We start from the raw sequence: 18,968 nt of genomic DNA, 5'->3' as shown, positions 1-18,968 counted from the left end.
CCTGTCTGTAACCACAGGTGTTATTCATCAAATAGCACATGGTCCACTAACGTTTGACAATCCAAAGTATCTCATTACTTAAGCATACTGTAAAAATAATAGTTTTATAAAAAAGTAAAATGTTCTGATTACATTCAAATATCAAGTATTGTAGGCTACATTTTTTCTATAAAATAAATGGTTAAAATACACTTGATGTTTTGCTGTCTAATGCAATATCTACTTGTTGGGCCCAGTTACTAATACAATACACCAGAACCATTGTTTTGTCTCAAGATGCACAGCACACCAGTATTGTTATAAAGTTTATAAAAGCTACTTAAAATGTCCTAATTTACCTAAAGCCTAATCCTGGTTTATCTAAGCCCTGTCTGTGAAACCAGGCCTTAGAGTTCATCAAGCTTGCAAATTATGACAACTACCATTACAAAACTGCTTTAAAATAGCATATTATATTTTGAGTAAATAAGCAAACTAAAGGAGAGAAAACTAAGATGAGATGTCCATCTGTGATATAGAAACAAAACACACAAACCGTTTAGGTTGTATAAGTCGTTATTTAATGGGATACAATTGAACAGCCATTGTTAAAAAATACAGTTGGACAGAAGATCATAAAACATCCAAATATGTATGAGAAACATCTGGTTTAATCACAACGGGCTACAGAGAAAAGAAAACAGGGTTCCTATCCCCAATAAAACAGTGAGCCGTATGTTAAAATAACTGCAGAAATCCTTCCTTTCATTATGAACAGTGCATAGGTCTTGAATATTATATCAGGTTATAACCCTCAACAGTGACGATAAATTGGACAGTTCAGGTTGAATCAAGAAATCCAGAGATGGATGAAATCCTCAGGTGTGTTTTCTTCAGTCTCACACTGATGTGCCCTCTGCAGGAGAAGCTGCTTTATTATCTTCAGGCTTCATAGCAGGGAAGAGAAGCACCTCCTAAAGCAGAGCACATCAATTCATATTTATATCAGACCGAGTTTTCATTTCAAACTATCCACAGAATAATATTTGACTGCATTTATTTACAGGGCTACAATTCTAATGAAAAGGTGTCATGGTGGGTCATACCTTGATGTTGTTGGAGTCTGTGAGGAACATGGTGACCCGGTCGATGCCCATGCCCCATCCTGCCGTGGGTGGAAGCCCGTACTCCAAGGCAGTGCAGAAGGTCTCATCAATAAACATCGCCTCATCGTCACCTTCTGCCTTGGCCTGTGGACACAATATGAACATTCATTCCCCTGGAGGATACTTTCTAACCAAAGCAGCTTGTTAGTGATGTGCCCGAAGCCAATTCTGAATTCGAAAAGACATGGAAAAATGAGTAACGCATTCTACGGAGCGCCAAAAGGGACAAGTTAGGCTTGCTGCTGTAGTCGGTTAATATAGTGAATATAGTAGGGAGGAAGACTGACAGGATGATGTCTGAGGATTTGTTGTGCAACAGTTCCTGAGCGTCATTGACATCTTGTCTTGAAAAAAGTGTGGTCCGTACCGCCGCTCCCTGTACACGTGATCGCAAATTGTAAAGAGAAGGTTAAAAGCGAGTGTGCATTCAAAAGAAATTTCTACCCCCCATATTGATAGAAGCTTCCTGTATTTTAGGTTAATTTTAATGTTTAATATTATAGTGATGTACCAACTGGTGCTTTCTGTAGTTAACAGCTTTAGATATTTTTTTCCTTAAGTAAATTGGCCACGTACTGTACCTGATAGGCTCCAATTAATCGATATCGAATGATAGCGAATCGAAACCGAATTGTGAAATTCGTCTAATGCCCAGCCATATATACTGTACACTACCATTCAAAAGTTTGGCCTTAACATTTTCACGTTTTTGAAAGAAGTTTCATATGTTGACCAAGGCTGCATTTATTTAATCAAAATTAGTCAAAACAGCAATACTGTGAATGAAATATTATTCCAATTTAGAATAGATGATTTTTATTTGAATATAGGCTGTTAAAATGTATTTTATTCCTGTGATCAAAGCTGAATTTTCAGCATCCTTACTCCAGTATTCAGTGTCACATGATCCTTCAGAAATCATTCTATGATTTGATGCTCAAGAAAAATTTCTGATTTTTTATCAATGTTGAAATCGGCTTCATATTTTGCAGAAACCATGATACAGTTTTTTTCAGATTCTTTGATGAAGAGAATGTAGAATTTGAAATAGAAATCTTTTGTAACATTAAAAAAATCTTTACTGTCACTTGTTTAAAGGGATGGTATAATGTTCTTTTCACAAGATGTAAAATAAGTCTTTGATGTCCCCAGAGTGTGTATGTGAAGTTTTAGCTCAAAATACCCCACATATATTTTTATAATAGCATGTGAAAGTTGTCACTTTTTGAGGGTGAGCAAAAACACAGCGTTTTTGTGTCTGTCCCTTTAAATGCAAATGAGCTGCTGCTCCCGGCACAGAGGGCGGAGCTTAAACAGCTTGTGTCCATTTACCTCACACAGACATGCACTGAACATTATAAAAACTTTTAGTCTTTTATGTTCAACCCGGAGTCATAAAGATGGAGAGACTCAAGAGGAAGTGACAACATTTCTCAATGGTTAGTTGATGAATTAATCTATCTTATGTGTAGTTATCTTCAAGTCGATTGATTAGCACATTCTGTCTTGATCATCTATAAATTGTGTTCCCGGGGCGGGGTTTATGTAAATTTTAGGTTGTGTAGTTCCTACCAGCCGTTTGTTGTAGTCCTTATAGTCCTTAAAAAGCAATTAATTTAAAAGAAAATATCTCCCTTTGCTTTGAACGTCGTAACTTTGCAGATGTTTATGCTTAAACAGCAACATTTCACACTAACTCTAGTTAGAAAAGTGAAATCATAAATCAACAACCCCTTTAATTTAATGCATCCTTACTGAAAAGTAGTAATTTCTTTCAAGCAAATACTTACTGACCCCAAACATTTGAATGGTAACGTACTTGATACAGATATCAAGAAAATACTAAATGTGATTGTGTAATTGGTCTAACGTGAATACAAAATAAATTATTTTGTATTAAAATGAATATACTTCTCAATATAATTACAATACCCATGCAAATACAGTGCATCAACACAAACCACCAGAGCCAACAGCAAGTGATTGCAATTTGTGCACTAGTTTGATATTTTTAAGGACAACATTTAATAACTGAGAAAGTCCCCCGAAATTAAACTTCAGGACAAGATTAACACAAAAATTAGGTATTCGAGTTTAGCTTCACCTTAGCCTGCTGCTCAAACAGTTCTCGTTGTCTGATAGGATCGTTCAACTCTGTGTAGGCATTGCAGATCTCCTTCTTCATCACGAAGAGTTCGAAGCGCTCAGTCAGACCTTTCTGTGATCTGTGCCTGAGGAGGAGAGACAGAAAATACATCAGCTGAATGTATTTGATCAGGGGTGTCCAAAACTGTCCTGAGGAGTTCAGCTCCAAATCTAACTATTTTCAGGAAAATATTTTCAGTAATATTTGTTCTTTTTTTCCTTTGTATTTTGAGAGAATTTCATGGTACTGGTGGATATTAATGTGATATGACCAAATTTTGTCCACTGAAAATAATTTAAAAATGTTCTACAATTTTTTTGTACTTTTTAGAGTGCGGATCGGGCCGAATTTTTTTGTCCGAGCCCGGCCCGCGTCCGACAGAGCAGTAACCGAACCCGACCCGAGCCCGACAGGCATAAAGATATTTATGTTCGAGCCTGACAGGCATAAAGATATTTATGTCCGAGGCTGACCCGAGACCGACAGTTAAAATCCCTTTTTTTTTTTCTCATACTAATGACACATGTCCGTTTGTTTGTGTGGAAAGCCTGCTTTTATTAAGCAACTGTAGGAAGACATTCGGAAATGTCAGCAGGATGATTGCATCAGCGCGCACGGAGAAACAAGCGCACTTAACGCAGGCGCGCATGCACGTGTTTCGTTGTCACGGCTACATAAACAAATTTCCGCACACAAGAAGACAGATGTTATGGTAATATTTTACATGTATTTTAATCACAAAAACGAACGTTTGCATCACGTGAAAGCATCAGGCACATTGGCTAGCAACATAATAAGCTGTTTTAAATTTAAAATGTTCAATGTCATATCGCGCTGATGTGACCGAGCCCGACCCGAACCCGAACATAATTTCTAAATATCTGTCCGAACCCGGCCCGGCCCGTCGGGTACCGACGGGTCCCGTCGGGCTCGTGTCGGGTATCCATCCTCTAGTACTTTTCAATTAAAGCATCATTTCATGTTAAAATGGAGACAATGCCTTTAAAATAATTTTTTTAAGTCATATTAGTGCCATCTGGTGGGTGTTAGAAAAGACATCTGTAATGCAATGTTTTACCCTCTAGATTATATATTTTTTTAAAATTATATAAAACGACACATACTTGTTCTTTATTAAGTTGTGTATTTGGATATACATTTAGACTTCTCAAAGACAACTTTGTAAAGGTTTAGATTTTGTTTGAAGTGTTTTTGCATTCATTTTACTACATTCAAACCTTAACACAGAAAAAGTAATTTTGTTACACACCAAAATTCAACAAAAATAAATGCAACAGGAATACTTTATCAGAGGTTAATCAATTTGACTTCAACCTCTTACAGCCACAAGAGTTCATTTGTGTGTGTGTTTTAGTGGGTGTGTATTTTGTACTCTCGATATTTTAGAGTGTAACCCCTTCCCTGATGTCAGTGTTTACTGAATTGTGGCTGAATTAATGATTTTATTTCCAGAATTTGCAAAAACGTGCTTTGTGTTACAGTCACACCAGTTCACATACATATGTTGGTGGGCCGGGGGTGTCTAGTTTGCACTCTTGATATTTCAGAGTTTCACCCCTCTTTGCTTTGAACTTTTTTCTGCATAGTGAATGATTTGTAGATTGTACACAAAATATTCTCTGTATGTTCATATCTTTGCACATTTCTGACATTTTTGACCGTGAACAAAACAAGTGAGTTTTTGTTTTTGTTTTTTTTAAACGACCGCTTAGCTCCATACTTTTTTTTTGTGGTCACATAGCGACTGCCACAAAAGTCATCAAGTTTCGCACCATTCCGATGCGGTAGCAATATCTAAAATGTCAAAACAAGAGAAGAAAAAAACACCACCAGAGGGTACACACCTGAACCCAGCAAACCAGGGTTTACAGAGACTCACTAGAAATGTCCAGGCAAGTGTGTTGGAGCTGAAAGGAACTAAACTCTGCAGGAGGTTGGCCCTCCAGGAGCAGGATTGGACACCCCTGGGTTAGATCATTTGTGATTTAACCACAGCGTGAAAAACTAGAATCAAAATCAGGCACATACCATTTAGCTAGAGGACTCATGATCTGTGGATGATCACAGATGAATGTTGGGTTGATGCACTTCACCTCCAGGTAGTCTCCCACCAACTACATGGAAAAAATCAACAACAATAAGGCAAAATCAGTTTAAAATGTGTACATGTTGATGAGCACAAAGAACATATCTTTTGTAAATAAGCCAACTGTTATTTATGATATGGAGTGCTTTTGGTCTTAATACATATTTTTGTGAGCATTATACAATTTCTCTGGACAGGTGTTTAACACGGCTGGTCCATGCGGTAATGTCGGGCAGAAAATCCAAAGTGTGGGAATATTGAGAGGGTAAAGAAAGAGGTGATGTGTGACCTCAAACATGACTTATTTAAAACATGCAAGTAGTAGCCTGAATTTTAACCACCTTACATGGCCGTTATCCTCGATAAAGGTGCGCTAATATTAGGCACATATCCAAGTGTTCGTGTGGAATCGAAATTAGTATCGCTTACAGCATGACGTTTAACTTAACTTCCACGCCAGAGCGCATCTTTTCAAAGCCCGACTTCATTTTAAGTCAGACACAGAGCTCACTTCTCTCAAACAACGTGGACAAACTTGTTCCTTTCTCATAATATGCTAAGAATGAGATCAGTGAGGTTAGTCAGGTATAGCTTAATTGTTCATGTAATGTTTCAGTTTGCTGCTATATTTTATTTATTCGTTTTATATCAAATAAATACATTTTGTTTGTGTTCTGACCTCTGCAAAACTTAGTTTACATTCAATGTTAAGGCTAATTGTGCGTCGGCCTGATTATGTTTACATTGATATTTCTCTTTTAACCGTTTCAGTTTGCTGTATATTTATGATTTATATGTCCTACATTTAAAAAAAAAAAGTCCTTAAATTTTGTTTAAGATAAGGCAGTTATTTATAGCCTATTATAGTTTATGTATTGAATGTAAACTATTGAGAAAGAAAATGAATGCGTATCATTACGCACATTCTTCAAAATATCTTCTTTTGTGTTCAACAGAAGAAAAACTCACAGGTTTGGATAAACTTGTGGGTGAGTGATGACAAAATAAAATTTTTTGGGTGAACTATCCCTTTAATACTTAAAATGTATTAAACATGTTACCTTTGGGAATTTAAGACAAGCTGGAGGTTATCTAAGTTTAAGAAGTTATTTACAATGATTTTTAAAAACATTATAAAGTTTAGATCAACCTTAAGAAATGTTTTTGGGAATACAAAGTATTCTTAACAGCTATTTTCTTTGTTTTCTTAAGAATGTTTAGTGAATCCGGCTCCGTGAGCTCTTTTCCATCGAATTTCTATTATAGTATCAGTTTTTGGCCAGAGTATTATACCTTATCAAGAAGACGAGCAGTCGTCCTAGGAGGAGGGCATTCAACTTCTTTCTGAGCACAAAGGTCATCTAAGAACTTGCGTGTTTCTGTCAAAAAAACATGAGTTTTTAAAAGAGTAAAGCTCCACCGCCCATGTTCGAGAAGGTCAAGTATTTTTCATGTAGTAATTCAACAGCTCTTCTCTGTGCTCTTTAGTTTATTGACCGTAGCCCTTACCATCACTGTCGTAGGTGTCAGGAGCTGGAAACTTCACTCCCAATTCCTTCTCCAGGTCTTGAGTCATGCTGATCCGTCTGAAGGGAGGAGTGAAGTCGATTTCTTGGGCTTGTCCTTCTGGACCATCAGGATGATACGTCACCTTATAGCCTCCGGTAATGTGCTTCACCATTCCTGTGAAAGCAACAAAGAAACGTCACTTGGTGTTTTCAGACACATGTTATATAAATGCACCTAAAAATGTAAATTCTCTCATCATTTACTAACCCTCATGCCATCCCCGATGTATATGACTTTCTTCAGATAAACAAAGAATTTTAAGAAAATAATCAATCTTTGTGTGTCCATATAATGCACGTGAATGGGTGCCGCGTGTGTGATCACACACCGCGAATGTGGCAGTGACCCATACGACCTCAGTGAATCAATGTCTTCTTCACGTGTCACAAGACTGTAAGCAATGATTAATAGTTAAAACCATTAAAGTTAAAAACATTAGTATTTTTCTTACACACACCTAACTTTTTACTTCAGAAGACATTGATTCATCCACTGGGGTTGAATGGATTACGGTCATGTCCGCTGTGTGTGGTATGTTGCTTGGCACCAATTCACTTGTGTTTATCTCATGAAAGAAAGTCATAACTCTGGGATAGCCAGAGTCATGTACTTTAAATCTTTGAAAAATTATGGAATTACAGAATTATGGTAGTTCAAATTACTACTGACGTCAAAATATTCATGTTAAAAGATTTAATTCAGCCAAAAATGAACAGTCAATTACTTGCACGCAGGTCATTTAAAAACCAAAGACTTCCTTTTATCTTCAAAAAACTAATGAAGTTTAAGAAAAAGATTCATAATTTTTTTTTTATCATAAAAGGAATCCATATATGAACGGATTACTTATATTCCAAAGTGACTTATGAAATGCAGTAAACGTCAAGCCTGCACAAAGCGCACACATTTGGATTCATACTGAATGAAAGATCTACATGAGCCCAAGTTTATTTGTATAGCGCATTTCCCACATGCCAGTAGTTTTGGTTTCGCTTTAAATTAGTTAAGGCTTGACATTAAATGTTTAAAATTAATGCCACTATCATTTGTTTATTTTCTACTTGTATTTTTCATTCCAGCTCATTTCTGAATGTATACACTGATAAATTCAACTAAATGTTGATTCTAGAGTGATGTTAATGTCAGATGAATTCTGTGACTGTTCAGACTGAGGTCGCATTGTAAAACATCAGACCTGTATCAAAATTAGGACCACATATTGAAGTGGCCCAAATCAGAATTGAAAAGATCAGATTACATGTGGTTTGTGCAGTTCACACTGTTATATAAAAATCAGATCTGAGTCACATGAGCAAAATAAATTGGATTTGGCCCACTTCTGCCTGCAATGTGAACGTAACCTGAGAGAAGCTTCTCTGTGATTTCCATCAGGTCATGATAGTCCGCATAAGCCATGTAGAACTCGCATGTGGTGAACTCAGGGTTGTGGGTGAGATCGATGCCTTCATTACGGAACTGACGCCCGATCTCATACACACGGTCGATTCCACCGACTACCAGCATCTGAAACATTGATGAGGGTCACATATCCAATATAACTCAAGAACTTCAACATTTCAAATTTGAACAGCTGCTGCAGTGACACATTTACCTTATGGTAAAGCTCAGGAGCAATTCTCATGTAGAGGTTCATATTGAGGTCATTGTGGTAGGTGACAAAAGGTTTTGCTACAGCTCCACCAGGTATCAGATTCATCATTGGGGTTTCAATCTGTAAAACACATTAAAAAAAAAGGCAACCAGTAAAACATGGAGCGATTGAAGAAACTCAAGTTTCAAGTTTGTTTTTATTTATATAGCACATTTAAAAACAGCAAACATGGCTGACCAAAGATAAAGAGACAAGGGCACACCACACATTAAAACTAGATTAAAGACGCATCTCTTTAACCAAGCATTCACTTAATGCTTAACCTTTGATACTGCTGAATCAGTTCGAATGCATTAACATTATGAACATCAGCTATGCTAATTATTTCCCATCTGCCTTTCTGCTGTTATCTCGGGACGCTAGTCCCGAGGTAAATAGCGTTCGTCAGCTCCAGTTTGTATCCAGCCTCTCACGGAGACTTCAGATGCCCCAACGCCTGTGAAGAGACGACTCGACGCCTGTGAAGAGACGACTCAAAGCCGGCGATATGTTATGCCATAAATTAATACTTGATTAACTAACTGTATTTTTCTATGTACATTTCCGAAATGCAATTTCTGTAAAGCTGCTTTGAGACAATGTGTATTGTGAAAAGCGCTATACAAATAAATTTGAATTGAATTGAATTCATGACAGAAGCTCACAATGAATTAAAAGCTAAAGAAAAAAAAGTAGGTTTTAACAGGTTTCAGCAATTGAAGAAACTCTCAGCAGACCATCTCAATCGGCGCGATATTGGAAAAAAAAAATGACACTGCGATATTTTGTTTTTCAGATATTTATAATATATTTAATTTATATTTAAAATATATTTAATTTTTGATAAAACTGCATACGTTTTTTTTCTCTTTGCATTTTTTTGTTTGATTAACATCAATGACAGACAGAAGCAGGTTTATTAGGCTGCTGTCACTTCAAGACTGAATGCACAGATCCAATATAATGATACGCATCCATTTTCTTTCTCAATTATTTACATTCAGGTGAGCAATAAGCGACTGTTTACATGAGGATACGCACATTTTGACAATTTTGCATGCATGTGTCCGTTCAAGCACATATAGACGTAAAAGGACGGAATTTGGTGTTCGTGTGCTGTCTGCGTGCACAGAAAACAAACAAATTGAGTTCTCTTTCGCATCTTCTTACGCTCTAATGGTTCAAAATTGATTGAATGTTCAAACTGACAGGACCTAAAACATGTGCAGATGATAAACTTTCACTGTATGATGGTTAAACTTTGCAATTAATTCCTGAATCACGTGCGTTTTCAACCATAGTGCAGACCAACTACAATCCCTATGACATCGCACATCCTGCAAAACACCACACATCACGGATGCACACATTGTGATATCAATGCTAAAACGATATATTGTGTAGCCCGAATCTGCACTTCACTACAGAGATATTCTTCTTGTGTCATCCTTACCTCAAGAAACCCAAGCTGGTCCAGAAAACTGCGGAGATAAGTGATAATCTTGGCACGGGTAAAAAACTTCTGTCGCACAGAGTCATTAAGAATCAGGTCCAGATATCGCTGTCGGAACCTGGTTTCCTAAAGGAACAATGAATAAACATCAGTACATGTAAAATCATGAATGACGAATAAAGCATTTGATTTCTTGCAATTTGGCAATATCATCAATAAAGGCAAATGGCCTCTTGCATAGTAATAGATGAGTGTTTACCCCTAAAAATACCCCTAGAGTCTGCGAGAGCGGGGGCGGAAGACAACATGGTTAACGACTTTGTGAATTACTATCCATACTCATATCAGTTTCCATTCCAAAAGACTAGATCAGGATATCAGTTCCCATTCCAAAAGACTAGATCAGGATCTGCAGTTAGCAAAGTCATTGAACTCCAAGCTTGTGTCTGTGGCTGGACAAAAGCTTGTGAGAAAACTGCATGGGACACGGTAAACACAGATCTATGCTTTGCATTGGAAAGATTAACTGGTACAGTTGAAAAGAAGCTGGATAAATTTGGGGACATCATTTACGCATATGGAACTGAGAGGTTTGGTGTGGAAAAATGGAAGGAAAAAGTACGAACTAATCTAGTAGTTTCTCTAATTTTACTCTTATGTCTAGACGGCAGCAGTAATTGAAGGGTTAGTTAGAGAAAGGAGACAGCTGAGGAAGCAATGGAAAAGAGCAGAACAAAGTCAGAAGGAGGGACTCAATCTCTTACAAAGGGCCATAAAAGATAAGCTTGCAACATTACGCAGAGCTGAGCGCCTACGGAAACGCTACAAAAAGAAGGAGCGTGCGAGGGCTAATTTCTATTAAGACCCATTAAAATTGGTAAAGTTATTCACCAGTAAGAAGAATGGCACTTTAAAAGCATCTAGGGTTGAGCTAGAGAGATTTTTGGAGGAAACGCATAAAGATGCAAAAAGGCATGAGCCTATGTCAATTCCATCAGACATCCCAACTATCAATCCACCAGAATACCAAATGGAGGTCTGTGCACCTAAGTGGAAAGAGGTAGAGCAGGCTGTGAGAAAGGCAAGGGCTTCATCATCTCCAGGGCCTAATGGAGTTCCGTACAGAGTGTACAAGAGTGCTTCAGGAGTTCTACGAATTCTGTGGAAGTTGATAAAAGTGGCATGGGAAAAGCAGGTTGTACCTAGAGCATTGCGCCGAGCAGGTGGAGTCTTTATACCTAAAGAAAAAGATGCTACAAGCATCAGTCAGTTTCGTCCCATTTCACTATTAAACGTCAAAGGTAAGATTTTCTTCAGCATTATTGCTCAGAGATTGTCAACCTACCTATTAAAGAATGGCTTCATTGACACTTACTTGGCGCCATGACCAAGTACTGCGATGTTTGGCTTTAGCATTGGAAGACAAGCATAACATGACCAATACATTGCCACACAGAAAAATTACACACAGAAGACAATATTCCTCCGCCTAAAAGGTGGAAAAACCAATTCTCGCCCAGGATAACTGGAAGCTGCTAGAGACTGGAAAATGCTGGCTAATCTTGATCAGTGGCTTATTTTTCCACCTGAGATTGCCACCACTAACCTCCGACCAGATATTGTTTTGTGGTCTGGATCAGCACGCATTGTTCAACTGATAGAGTTAACAGTGCCATGGGAGGATGCGGTAGATAAGGCATATGAGAGGAAGAAACTGCGGTATGCTCAGCTGGCCACTGAAGCAGAACAGCGAGGATGGAGAGTCTGGGTTTATCCAGTGGAAGTGGGTTGTCGAGGATTTGTGGCACACTCTGCAACCCGGTTCCTCAGAGACGTCGGATTCAGTGGCCAAGAGTTGCGTCGCACAGTAAAGAACTTATCTGAAGCAGCAGAGAGGAGCAGCAACTGGCTGTGGTTGAGATGGAAAGAGTCTGGCTGGCTGTGTACAGGCCGCCACGCTAAGGTTTCGAAGAATTCTTGAAAAACTTGAAGAGTCTGTTTATTTGTATAGTTTGCATAGTAATTACAGTTATTGTTTTCCTGTGTATTTTGCGTGAATGACGATTGGTGTTTGGACAGGTAGTATGCCACACGGAACCGTTGCCACTGAACCTGCTTTAATCACAGCAGTGGGGCTCGACAGCCTTAGTCAAACGGGTTGTCGCGTATGGTCGGGTTGCGGAGAGATTGTGGTTAGGTCACATGTGAATTATGAGGAAGGAGCAACCTCAGCAGCAGGAGGGATGTAAAGGTCAGAAAGCTGGGCTGAGTTAAGTGGGGGACAGAGGGGGGTAGGGCTGGATGATTAATGGAAAAATAATCGAAACCGAAATTCAGAGCCTATAACCGACGTAATTTTACCATGTCGGTTATTTCGGTTTTTTAATCCTATTAATATTTCCGTCCACTGTGTGTTAATGTACTTTCCCCTTAAAACATATTACCGCGTGTGTAGTCACGTAACTCCGCCCCGTCCAGTCTGCGACATTGAAGCAACATGAGCCCCTTACACACAGCGCGTTGATCCCGGGAAATTGCCAGAACAAACACCTCCTGTGTGAACGCAAACACGACCCGGGATTGATGCCAAGTTGGGAACATCAGAGAAAAAAATGCACAAGCGTAGTTTCTCGAGAGAAATCGCAGCTCATAAGCAAACTATAGACGCCGCTGGGACATGTCACGTGTCTTTGCAGGTTGTGCGTGTCTGTGTGAACGCACTCTCTTGATTCCGGAAAATCACTGGCAGTGTGAATGAACCAACGAACCCGGGTCAAATCCCGGGCCACTTTATCCATGTATTTTCCGGAATCTCTGTGTGAAAGGGAACTCAAACACTGAGTCAACTCAGCAACAGGAGCCGCTTGTACCAAAGAAACACGCGAAAAAAGAGAGACTAACAAACGCCCAGCAACAAGTGCCTCCACTCCACAAAGCAGGTTTCGATAACACAAGCATTTACAAATGCTAAACAATATGAAAAGGATTAGTATTTTAGTTTTATACAAGTTATATTTTACTTTTAAGATGGCAATATTTACAATAATTTATTTTGTTTACAAAAATAACTATTTTCTACGTTTTTAGGAAACTTTCTTTTTACATTAAAACTTAATTACTTTTTTATTAGACGTTTTGTATTTCAAGCATTGTATGCTTTGTTTGATTCAATTGTTTGAAATATTTAATAAGCATTTAAAGCTATCTGTGTGTTTCCTTATTTTAGAATCACAAAGATAGGATTATGCATTCTTTCAATCAAAAAAATAACCGTGAACATATTTACAGTATAAGCCTTGCCAGTGACACATGAGAAAGATTTTTTTGTAAATAATCGTTCAATAATCGCAATCGAGGTAACTTGTTCGATTAATCGCGATTATGATTTTAGCCAAAATCGTCCAGCCCTAGAGGGGGGTGACTCTGGGACGCCAGAGTCACTGTCGAGCCCTCTTGAGGTGTCGTGGGCTAGTCGACGAAACACTGAGGACAGAAGGTGCCCACTTGAAGACCCTAGAGATGTTCCCTACTCGGCTCCATCCAGACGGCTGTCATGGGGGGACCGCACTGTGGTTGCAGCCATTGTGTGTGCTGACGCGATTAACACCAGACAGAAGGAGATTCACATCACCATTTGGAAAGAAGCGTAAATGGATGGAGAAGCATAGGTTACTGTAAAGCTACATCTTAGTTGGTGCTTATCTTGGCGAAAGCAGAGTACAAATCAGCATGAAGTTTTAACATCTACTCTTGTGTAATGGAAATCATGTTATTGATATTACATTTAAAGTTGACCTATTTTAAATGTACTAAAATGCAACATCATTACAAATGTGTAGTTACAAATTTATTTAAATACATGACAAGTTAAGAGAAATTACATTGATAAATGCTTGTCAGTAAATTCAGCAGTGCACATTAAGCATATTTCAAAGACAATAGAACTAAATTGAAATTACATATAAAGATGTTCTTAAGTCCTACAAAAAAAGCACTGAAAAGTTAAACAATAATAAACATTAATAATAATAATAATATACACTATCATTTAAATGTAATTAACATGCAATTATGTGTCTGAAACCATTCCATTCAGGTGCATGCACTGAAGTATATTCTTTTAAAAGTAATAAACACTTTTAATAAGCATAATAAGTCCCAGTCAGTTGCATATTAATTTTTGCTGTGCTGCTGTACTGGCACTTAATTGTACTCCTAAATACCAGTGTCAAAGGGTGTGCTGAAAACGGAGGGGAAAACAGAAAGAGAGTTTAAAGAAACTAGTTTTTACCTTGTCTTTCAGGCCAAAGTGAAGGTGGGGAAGCATATGAAGGCACGGAGACAACAGTGTCATCTCCACTGGGAGGATGCTCAACTCGCCCTTCTTTGTCTTGCCAGGGTTCCCCCGGACACCAATGATGTCCCCGCGCCTTAATTTGTTGTTAATGTGCACAAAATCTTCTTCTGATTTGTAGTTCCTGAGAATTAAAAATTAAACACAGGTTATGTTACTATGTCAAAATGTGAAATACCCGTGAAACGTGATGCCGTAGAGTGCAAATCCGACCTGGAGTTGGCCATGACCTGCAGCTTGACTCCTTCTCCTCGCAGGTCATAGAACAGCAGCTTGGCACCTGAAGCTCTCTTAGCGTGGACACGACCTTTCAAACGAGAAAAAACATGAAGGCACAAAATAAGGAAAGAATCTAAATGTTTTTTTAAATCAAGCAGCAGAAATGTCTCTTTTTGTTAAAGAAACATTAATTCTTCACATTTCTAGGTGGATGAAATTTGTAGTAACGGTCTAGTTCTGGCAGAAGAGTGACCTCTGACCCAATGCATGATGTATTGGCAAACGCGGAAGAGTAGATGATAGAGCAAAACAAAACACCTGTCACAAATTAGAAGTCTAAAACAATTTTTTTTAAAGAGAAATGTGGGAAGAGCTTGAATTTGAACAGTGAGAGGCGTCTACTCTCACCTTATGCTGGGTACACACTACAAGATATTCGGGGCAATTTTGGACCGATTTCTCCCCTTCCGACAATCCTAGGTAAAGTCCCGATTATCTTGATGGTTCTACAGATAATTTTATCCGATTTTCCTGTGGTGTAAGGTTTTTTAAGAATTATTGAATCTGCTCGGTAGAACGTCTGAGTCGGCCCAATCTCGAATCGTAAATATCCAAAATATTGAATTTCTTTTTGCCGGTCGTCCGCCATGTTGGTTTACTTTAAAGTTGATGGGAGATTTTGCAAGATTTCCCGTGTTCACATGCTGGACTCTGTTGTTTGGGAACGGAATCTGTTAGTGTGCATGTTGTGTTTTCCTGATCACATCGTGGCACTTCACACACCAGAGGAACAAAACAGTTAACTCAAAACAGTTAAGGTCACTCTTCCGCCGGTAATGGACTCAAGTACGGCCGTTACCGGAAGCCAGTGATTTTAGTTTAGAAAGTTATAAATATGACTACTTTTCTTACAAAAACAGATGGATGTGCTTTTTTGGGCTTAAAAAAAAGAAGGTACCATTCACCCCCATTATAAAGCTTGAAAGAGCCAAGGATAATTGTTTTAATATAACTGAGTAAATTATGGGATCATTTTCATTATTGGGTGAACTATCGTAAGTAGAAAACATTTACCTGATAAATTGAGGACAACATCAGTCAAGTGGTCCCCTGGCTGAAGGTGGCTATATCGTTCAATGAACTCCATAAGCGACAAGTCCACAGGGAACTTGTGAGGGTACGGGTCTTCAGCTGTTCCCTTCAAGGCTTGAATGGCTTGTGAACGGATCTTGAAGTATTGCTGTATTGAAAACAAGAGAGGCAAGATAACTCAGTCACAATTGATTCTGAATTTGTGTGCCAGTAATATGACTTCCATAACCAATACTCAACACACATTTGGGTCCAGGGTTTCCTCATCGGCCCCATATGCATTTTGCTGTGGCTTGTCATTGGTCTCCTGTTCCTGCTGTTCTTTGACCTTGGCTTCCTTCTCAGCTGCCTTCTTCTCAGCTTTCATGCGCCTTTTCAGCTCACTAAAGACGTATAGGGTTAGAACAAAGCTCAGATGCCATGCGGAGAAACACTACTAGCATTGCTGTTGCGCCGCTAGCACATTCATGCTGTGGAAGTCTCTAGCAAGCAATATTTTTCAGTGACAAAAGGTTGGTCGCTTTTCGCATTAAATGGAAAGACCACCAACCTTTTGTCACTTCTCCAGCGACTTCCTTGTATAAGCAAAGGCAGGCTTTGTGAACAGGGAAGAGCAAACGTCTGCGCCCTGAAGGCTTGCAGCCTGCATATTCTGACCAGAGTCAACATGATGCGAATGCCCTATTCGATGAATCAAAAAAAAATAACGGTGAGTTTATTGCACCCTTGCAGAAACGTACCATGGTGGTACAGGAATTATATTGTGATGCCATGGCACTATGGAATTAGTTTTCACTGTCATAAATACCTATTGGTATCATTGCTGTTGCGTTATATATATATATATATATAATGTTGCTGGTAACACTTTACAATAAGGTAAGGTCTCATTGGTTAATGTTAATTACTGCAATAAGCCTTACATTCGTCTGAGTATGTATTTTTTTAAAAGTCAGTTAATATAAATATGACTTAGTAATTAGTTCATGTTTGCTTATCTATTAAATAATATGAACAGATACAACTTTTGACTTTATTAATATAATAGTAAATGTTACTATTAACATTAATATTTATAAATGCGTTCGAAGTTTTTTTCATTGTTAGGTCTGACTAATGTAAACAAAACCTTACTAGTTCTTAAGGTTCAAAACCTTAGAAATTCTAGAATAATAATACTGGGATTATGAAATACTTTCTCGTCCTGACAGGTGAAACAGAGCTCTAAAATCAGAGAGAGAGAGAGAGAGAGAGAGAGAGAGAGAGAGAGAGAGAGAGAGAGAGAGAGAGCTGAACTGTCGTTCTTTTGAGTCTGATATTTCCAATGAATCATTTGAATCGGTTCACAAATAAGAAACTCTTGAGCTGAATTCGAAACGGCATAATAATGAAACAACTTTGTAAGAGTATAGTATCCTAGCATGCTAACGTTAGTCCGAATCGAATTCAGCATGACCCGAAAACCGATAGTGAAAGCATTCAGACAATACTTGGACTGATAAGGCATAAAACAAGATTCTTTAATAGCCTAATCGCAGGGACGTTACAAATAAGATATATTAACGAAGTTACGACGTAAAATAATTGCCGAATCGGTTCTTTGAAATACTGGGTAAGTTAACGGACAATTCTGACCTCTCATAAGCGAATACGCCATTAGATTTCTGTAGACCCGCAGCGGAATTATGGGGAATGAAGTAGTCAATTGTACAACTAAATGCAACCGGCTGTGTGCAATTTGAGGATTTACGAGCATAAACGAGATTCGAGAGGATGCTGGCGAGAGAATTATCGTCACAAAGACTAAAGTTAACGTTACATGGTGAATAGGAATCAACACACTCTAGTCAGTCAATCGTGTTCAGACGGATCTAACCACGTTGCCCGGCACGCGTTTAACCCAAATCTCACAGCAGTGAAAATCACGCTAAACCATACAATGCACACAACACAAGCAAACTTATGTTTAGCGTTTCGTATAGAGTAAGCATAATCGCTGTAACGCTATAAATGTGTGTACTTTTTGCTGAGTTTGTCTCCATCCACGACAGCACTGTCTGCCATATTCTTCTCCGTGCTCTTCCGCCAAACACACACACACAGTAACTGAGACTGAAGCAAGATACATGCTACAACAACAACAAGCTAGCTAACGTTCAACCATATTTCAGTGTAAAAGTACCGTTGCTTGGGGTTGCATCAGTCACTTTCTCTTCTAATTATTTATTTTTTATAAATATTTGCATAACATTAACACCGAAAATGTTCAGTCATAATATTAAAACGAATAACACATTACACAATAAAATGGTTAAATGGTGGTTAATTTTTAAATTATGAAACTGTAAAATATAAACAAAAAAACAAATAATACACACACACATATTTCCTTAATAATATTAAAATACCTAATTGTGGTTACTTCCACTTTCAGTTACTTCTACTTCCATGAAATTGTCTGTCATGTTGCATCAGTTCTTGTAATTCTACTATTTGACCCATAAAATTTGAGGCACAAATAATCCTCCTATTATTGTGTTTTAATTTTGTGAAATGTATCACTATTTAACCTGTTAATATTTATTTCGTTAGTCCGAATTCATTCAACATGACCCGAAAACCGATAGTGAAAGCATTCAGACAATACTTGGACTGATAAGGAATAAAACAAGATTATTTAATAACCTAATCGCAGGGACGTTACAAATAAGATATACCGTATTTACGAAGTTAGGAGGTAAAATAATTGCTATAACCAGGTTGCCCGGCATGCGTTTACTTTAACCCAAATCTCACAGCATTGAAAATCACGCTAAACCATACAATGCACACAAGTAAACATATGTTAAGCGTTTCATATAGAATACATACGCATACTCGCTGTAACGCTATAACAGTTAAATGTGTGTACTTTTTGCTGAGTTTGTCTCCATCCACGACAGCTCCGTCTGCCATATTCTTCTCCGCGCTCTTACGCCAAACACACACACACAAACAGTAACTGAGACTGCGTTTGTCAACGAACCGACTCGGCCCTCGGATATGACGCCACTTCCACACTTCAATGTAGCCCCGCCCCTTTTCAGCGCCGCGCCAGATAGAAAGAAATAGAAATCCGTTAGACGGGCTCTGGCTGCGCTCCCGCTCATTGTCTCTTGTCTTCCGGTCTGTATTTCCACAGCGATCTTGCCTATTTACAGTGGCGGTTCTAGAGGGGGGGGGCCGGGGGAGC

At 38.4% G+C, this 18,968-nt stretch overlaps 1 protein-coding gene across 4 annotated transcripts; it reads right to left on the bottom strand.

Annotated features, from left to right (window-relative positions):
• Positions 1–537: 537 nt before the first annotated feature.
• kars1 (lysyl-tRNA synthetase 1) lies at positions 538–18,937 on the bottom strand. 4 transcript variants are annotated; one of them, XM_077201819.1, is made up of 15 exons: positions 18,648–18,905; positions 16,287–16,417; positions 15,981–16,119; positions 15,719–15,884; positions 14,639–14,732; positions 14,363–14,549; positions 10,072–10,197; positions 8,580–8,699; positions 8,329–8,491; positions 6,908–7,081; positions 6,692–6,777; positions 5,341–5,426; positions 3,250–3,376; positions 1,086–1,229; positions 538–953 (listed from the first exon to the last, which is right to left on the bottom strand). In XM_077201819.1, exons 2-15 carry the CDS (start codon positions 16,403–16,405, stop codon positions 879–881), a joined length of 1,806 nt encoding a protein of 601 aa, XP_077057934.1. In that variant the 5' UTR covers positions 16,406–16,417; positions 18,648–18,905; the 3' UTR covers positions 538–878. The 4 variants fall into 4 exon arrangements, with proteins under 4 accessions (XP_077057934.1, XP_077057933.1, XP_077057935.1 ...); XM_077201818.1 differs by lacking the exon at positions 18,648–18,905 and adding an exon at positions 17,757–17,849; XM_077201820.1 differs by lacking the exon at positions 16,287–16,417 and having other exon boundaries at positions 18,648–18,937.
• Between the last annotated feature and the right edge of the window lie 31 nt (positions 18,938–18,968).

Source organism: Siphateles boraxobius, unplaced genomic scaffold (assembly GCF_051911475.1).
Source record: "Siphateles boraxobius isolate OS27281-9 unplaced genomic scaffold, OSU_SipBor_1 48, whole genome shotgun sequence".
Classification (NCBI taxonomy): Eukaryota; Metazoa; Chordata; class Actinopteri; order Cypriniformes; family Leuciscidae; genus Siphateles; species Siphateles boraxobius.
Note: the sequence above shows the minus strand (reverse complement) of the source record. Positions and strands in the feature narration are given on the sequence as shown.

What these genes read in the sequence shown, in the direction of transcription:
- kars1 (XM_077201819.1), bottom strand. Translation starts at nt 16,405, where the DNA reads ATGTTGACTCTGGTCAGAATATGCAGGCTGCAAGCCTTCAGGGCGCAG. An exon ending in CAGGTCATGGCCAACTCCAG is followed by an intron (nt 14,550 to 14,638) that starts GTCGGATTTGCA and finishes TTTAATTCTCAG; the next exon opens with GAACTACAAATCAGAAGAAG. An exon ending in CTCCTGAGCTTTACCATAAG is followed by an intron (nt 8,492 to 8,579) that starts GTAAATGTGTCA and finishes TCAATGTTTCAG; the next exon opens with ATGCTGGTAGTCGGTGGAAT.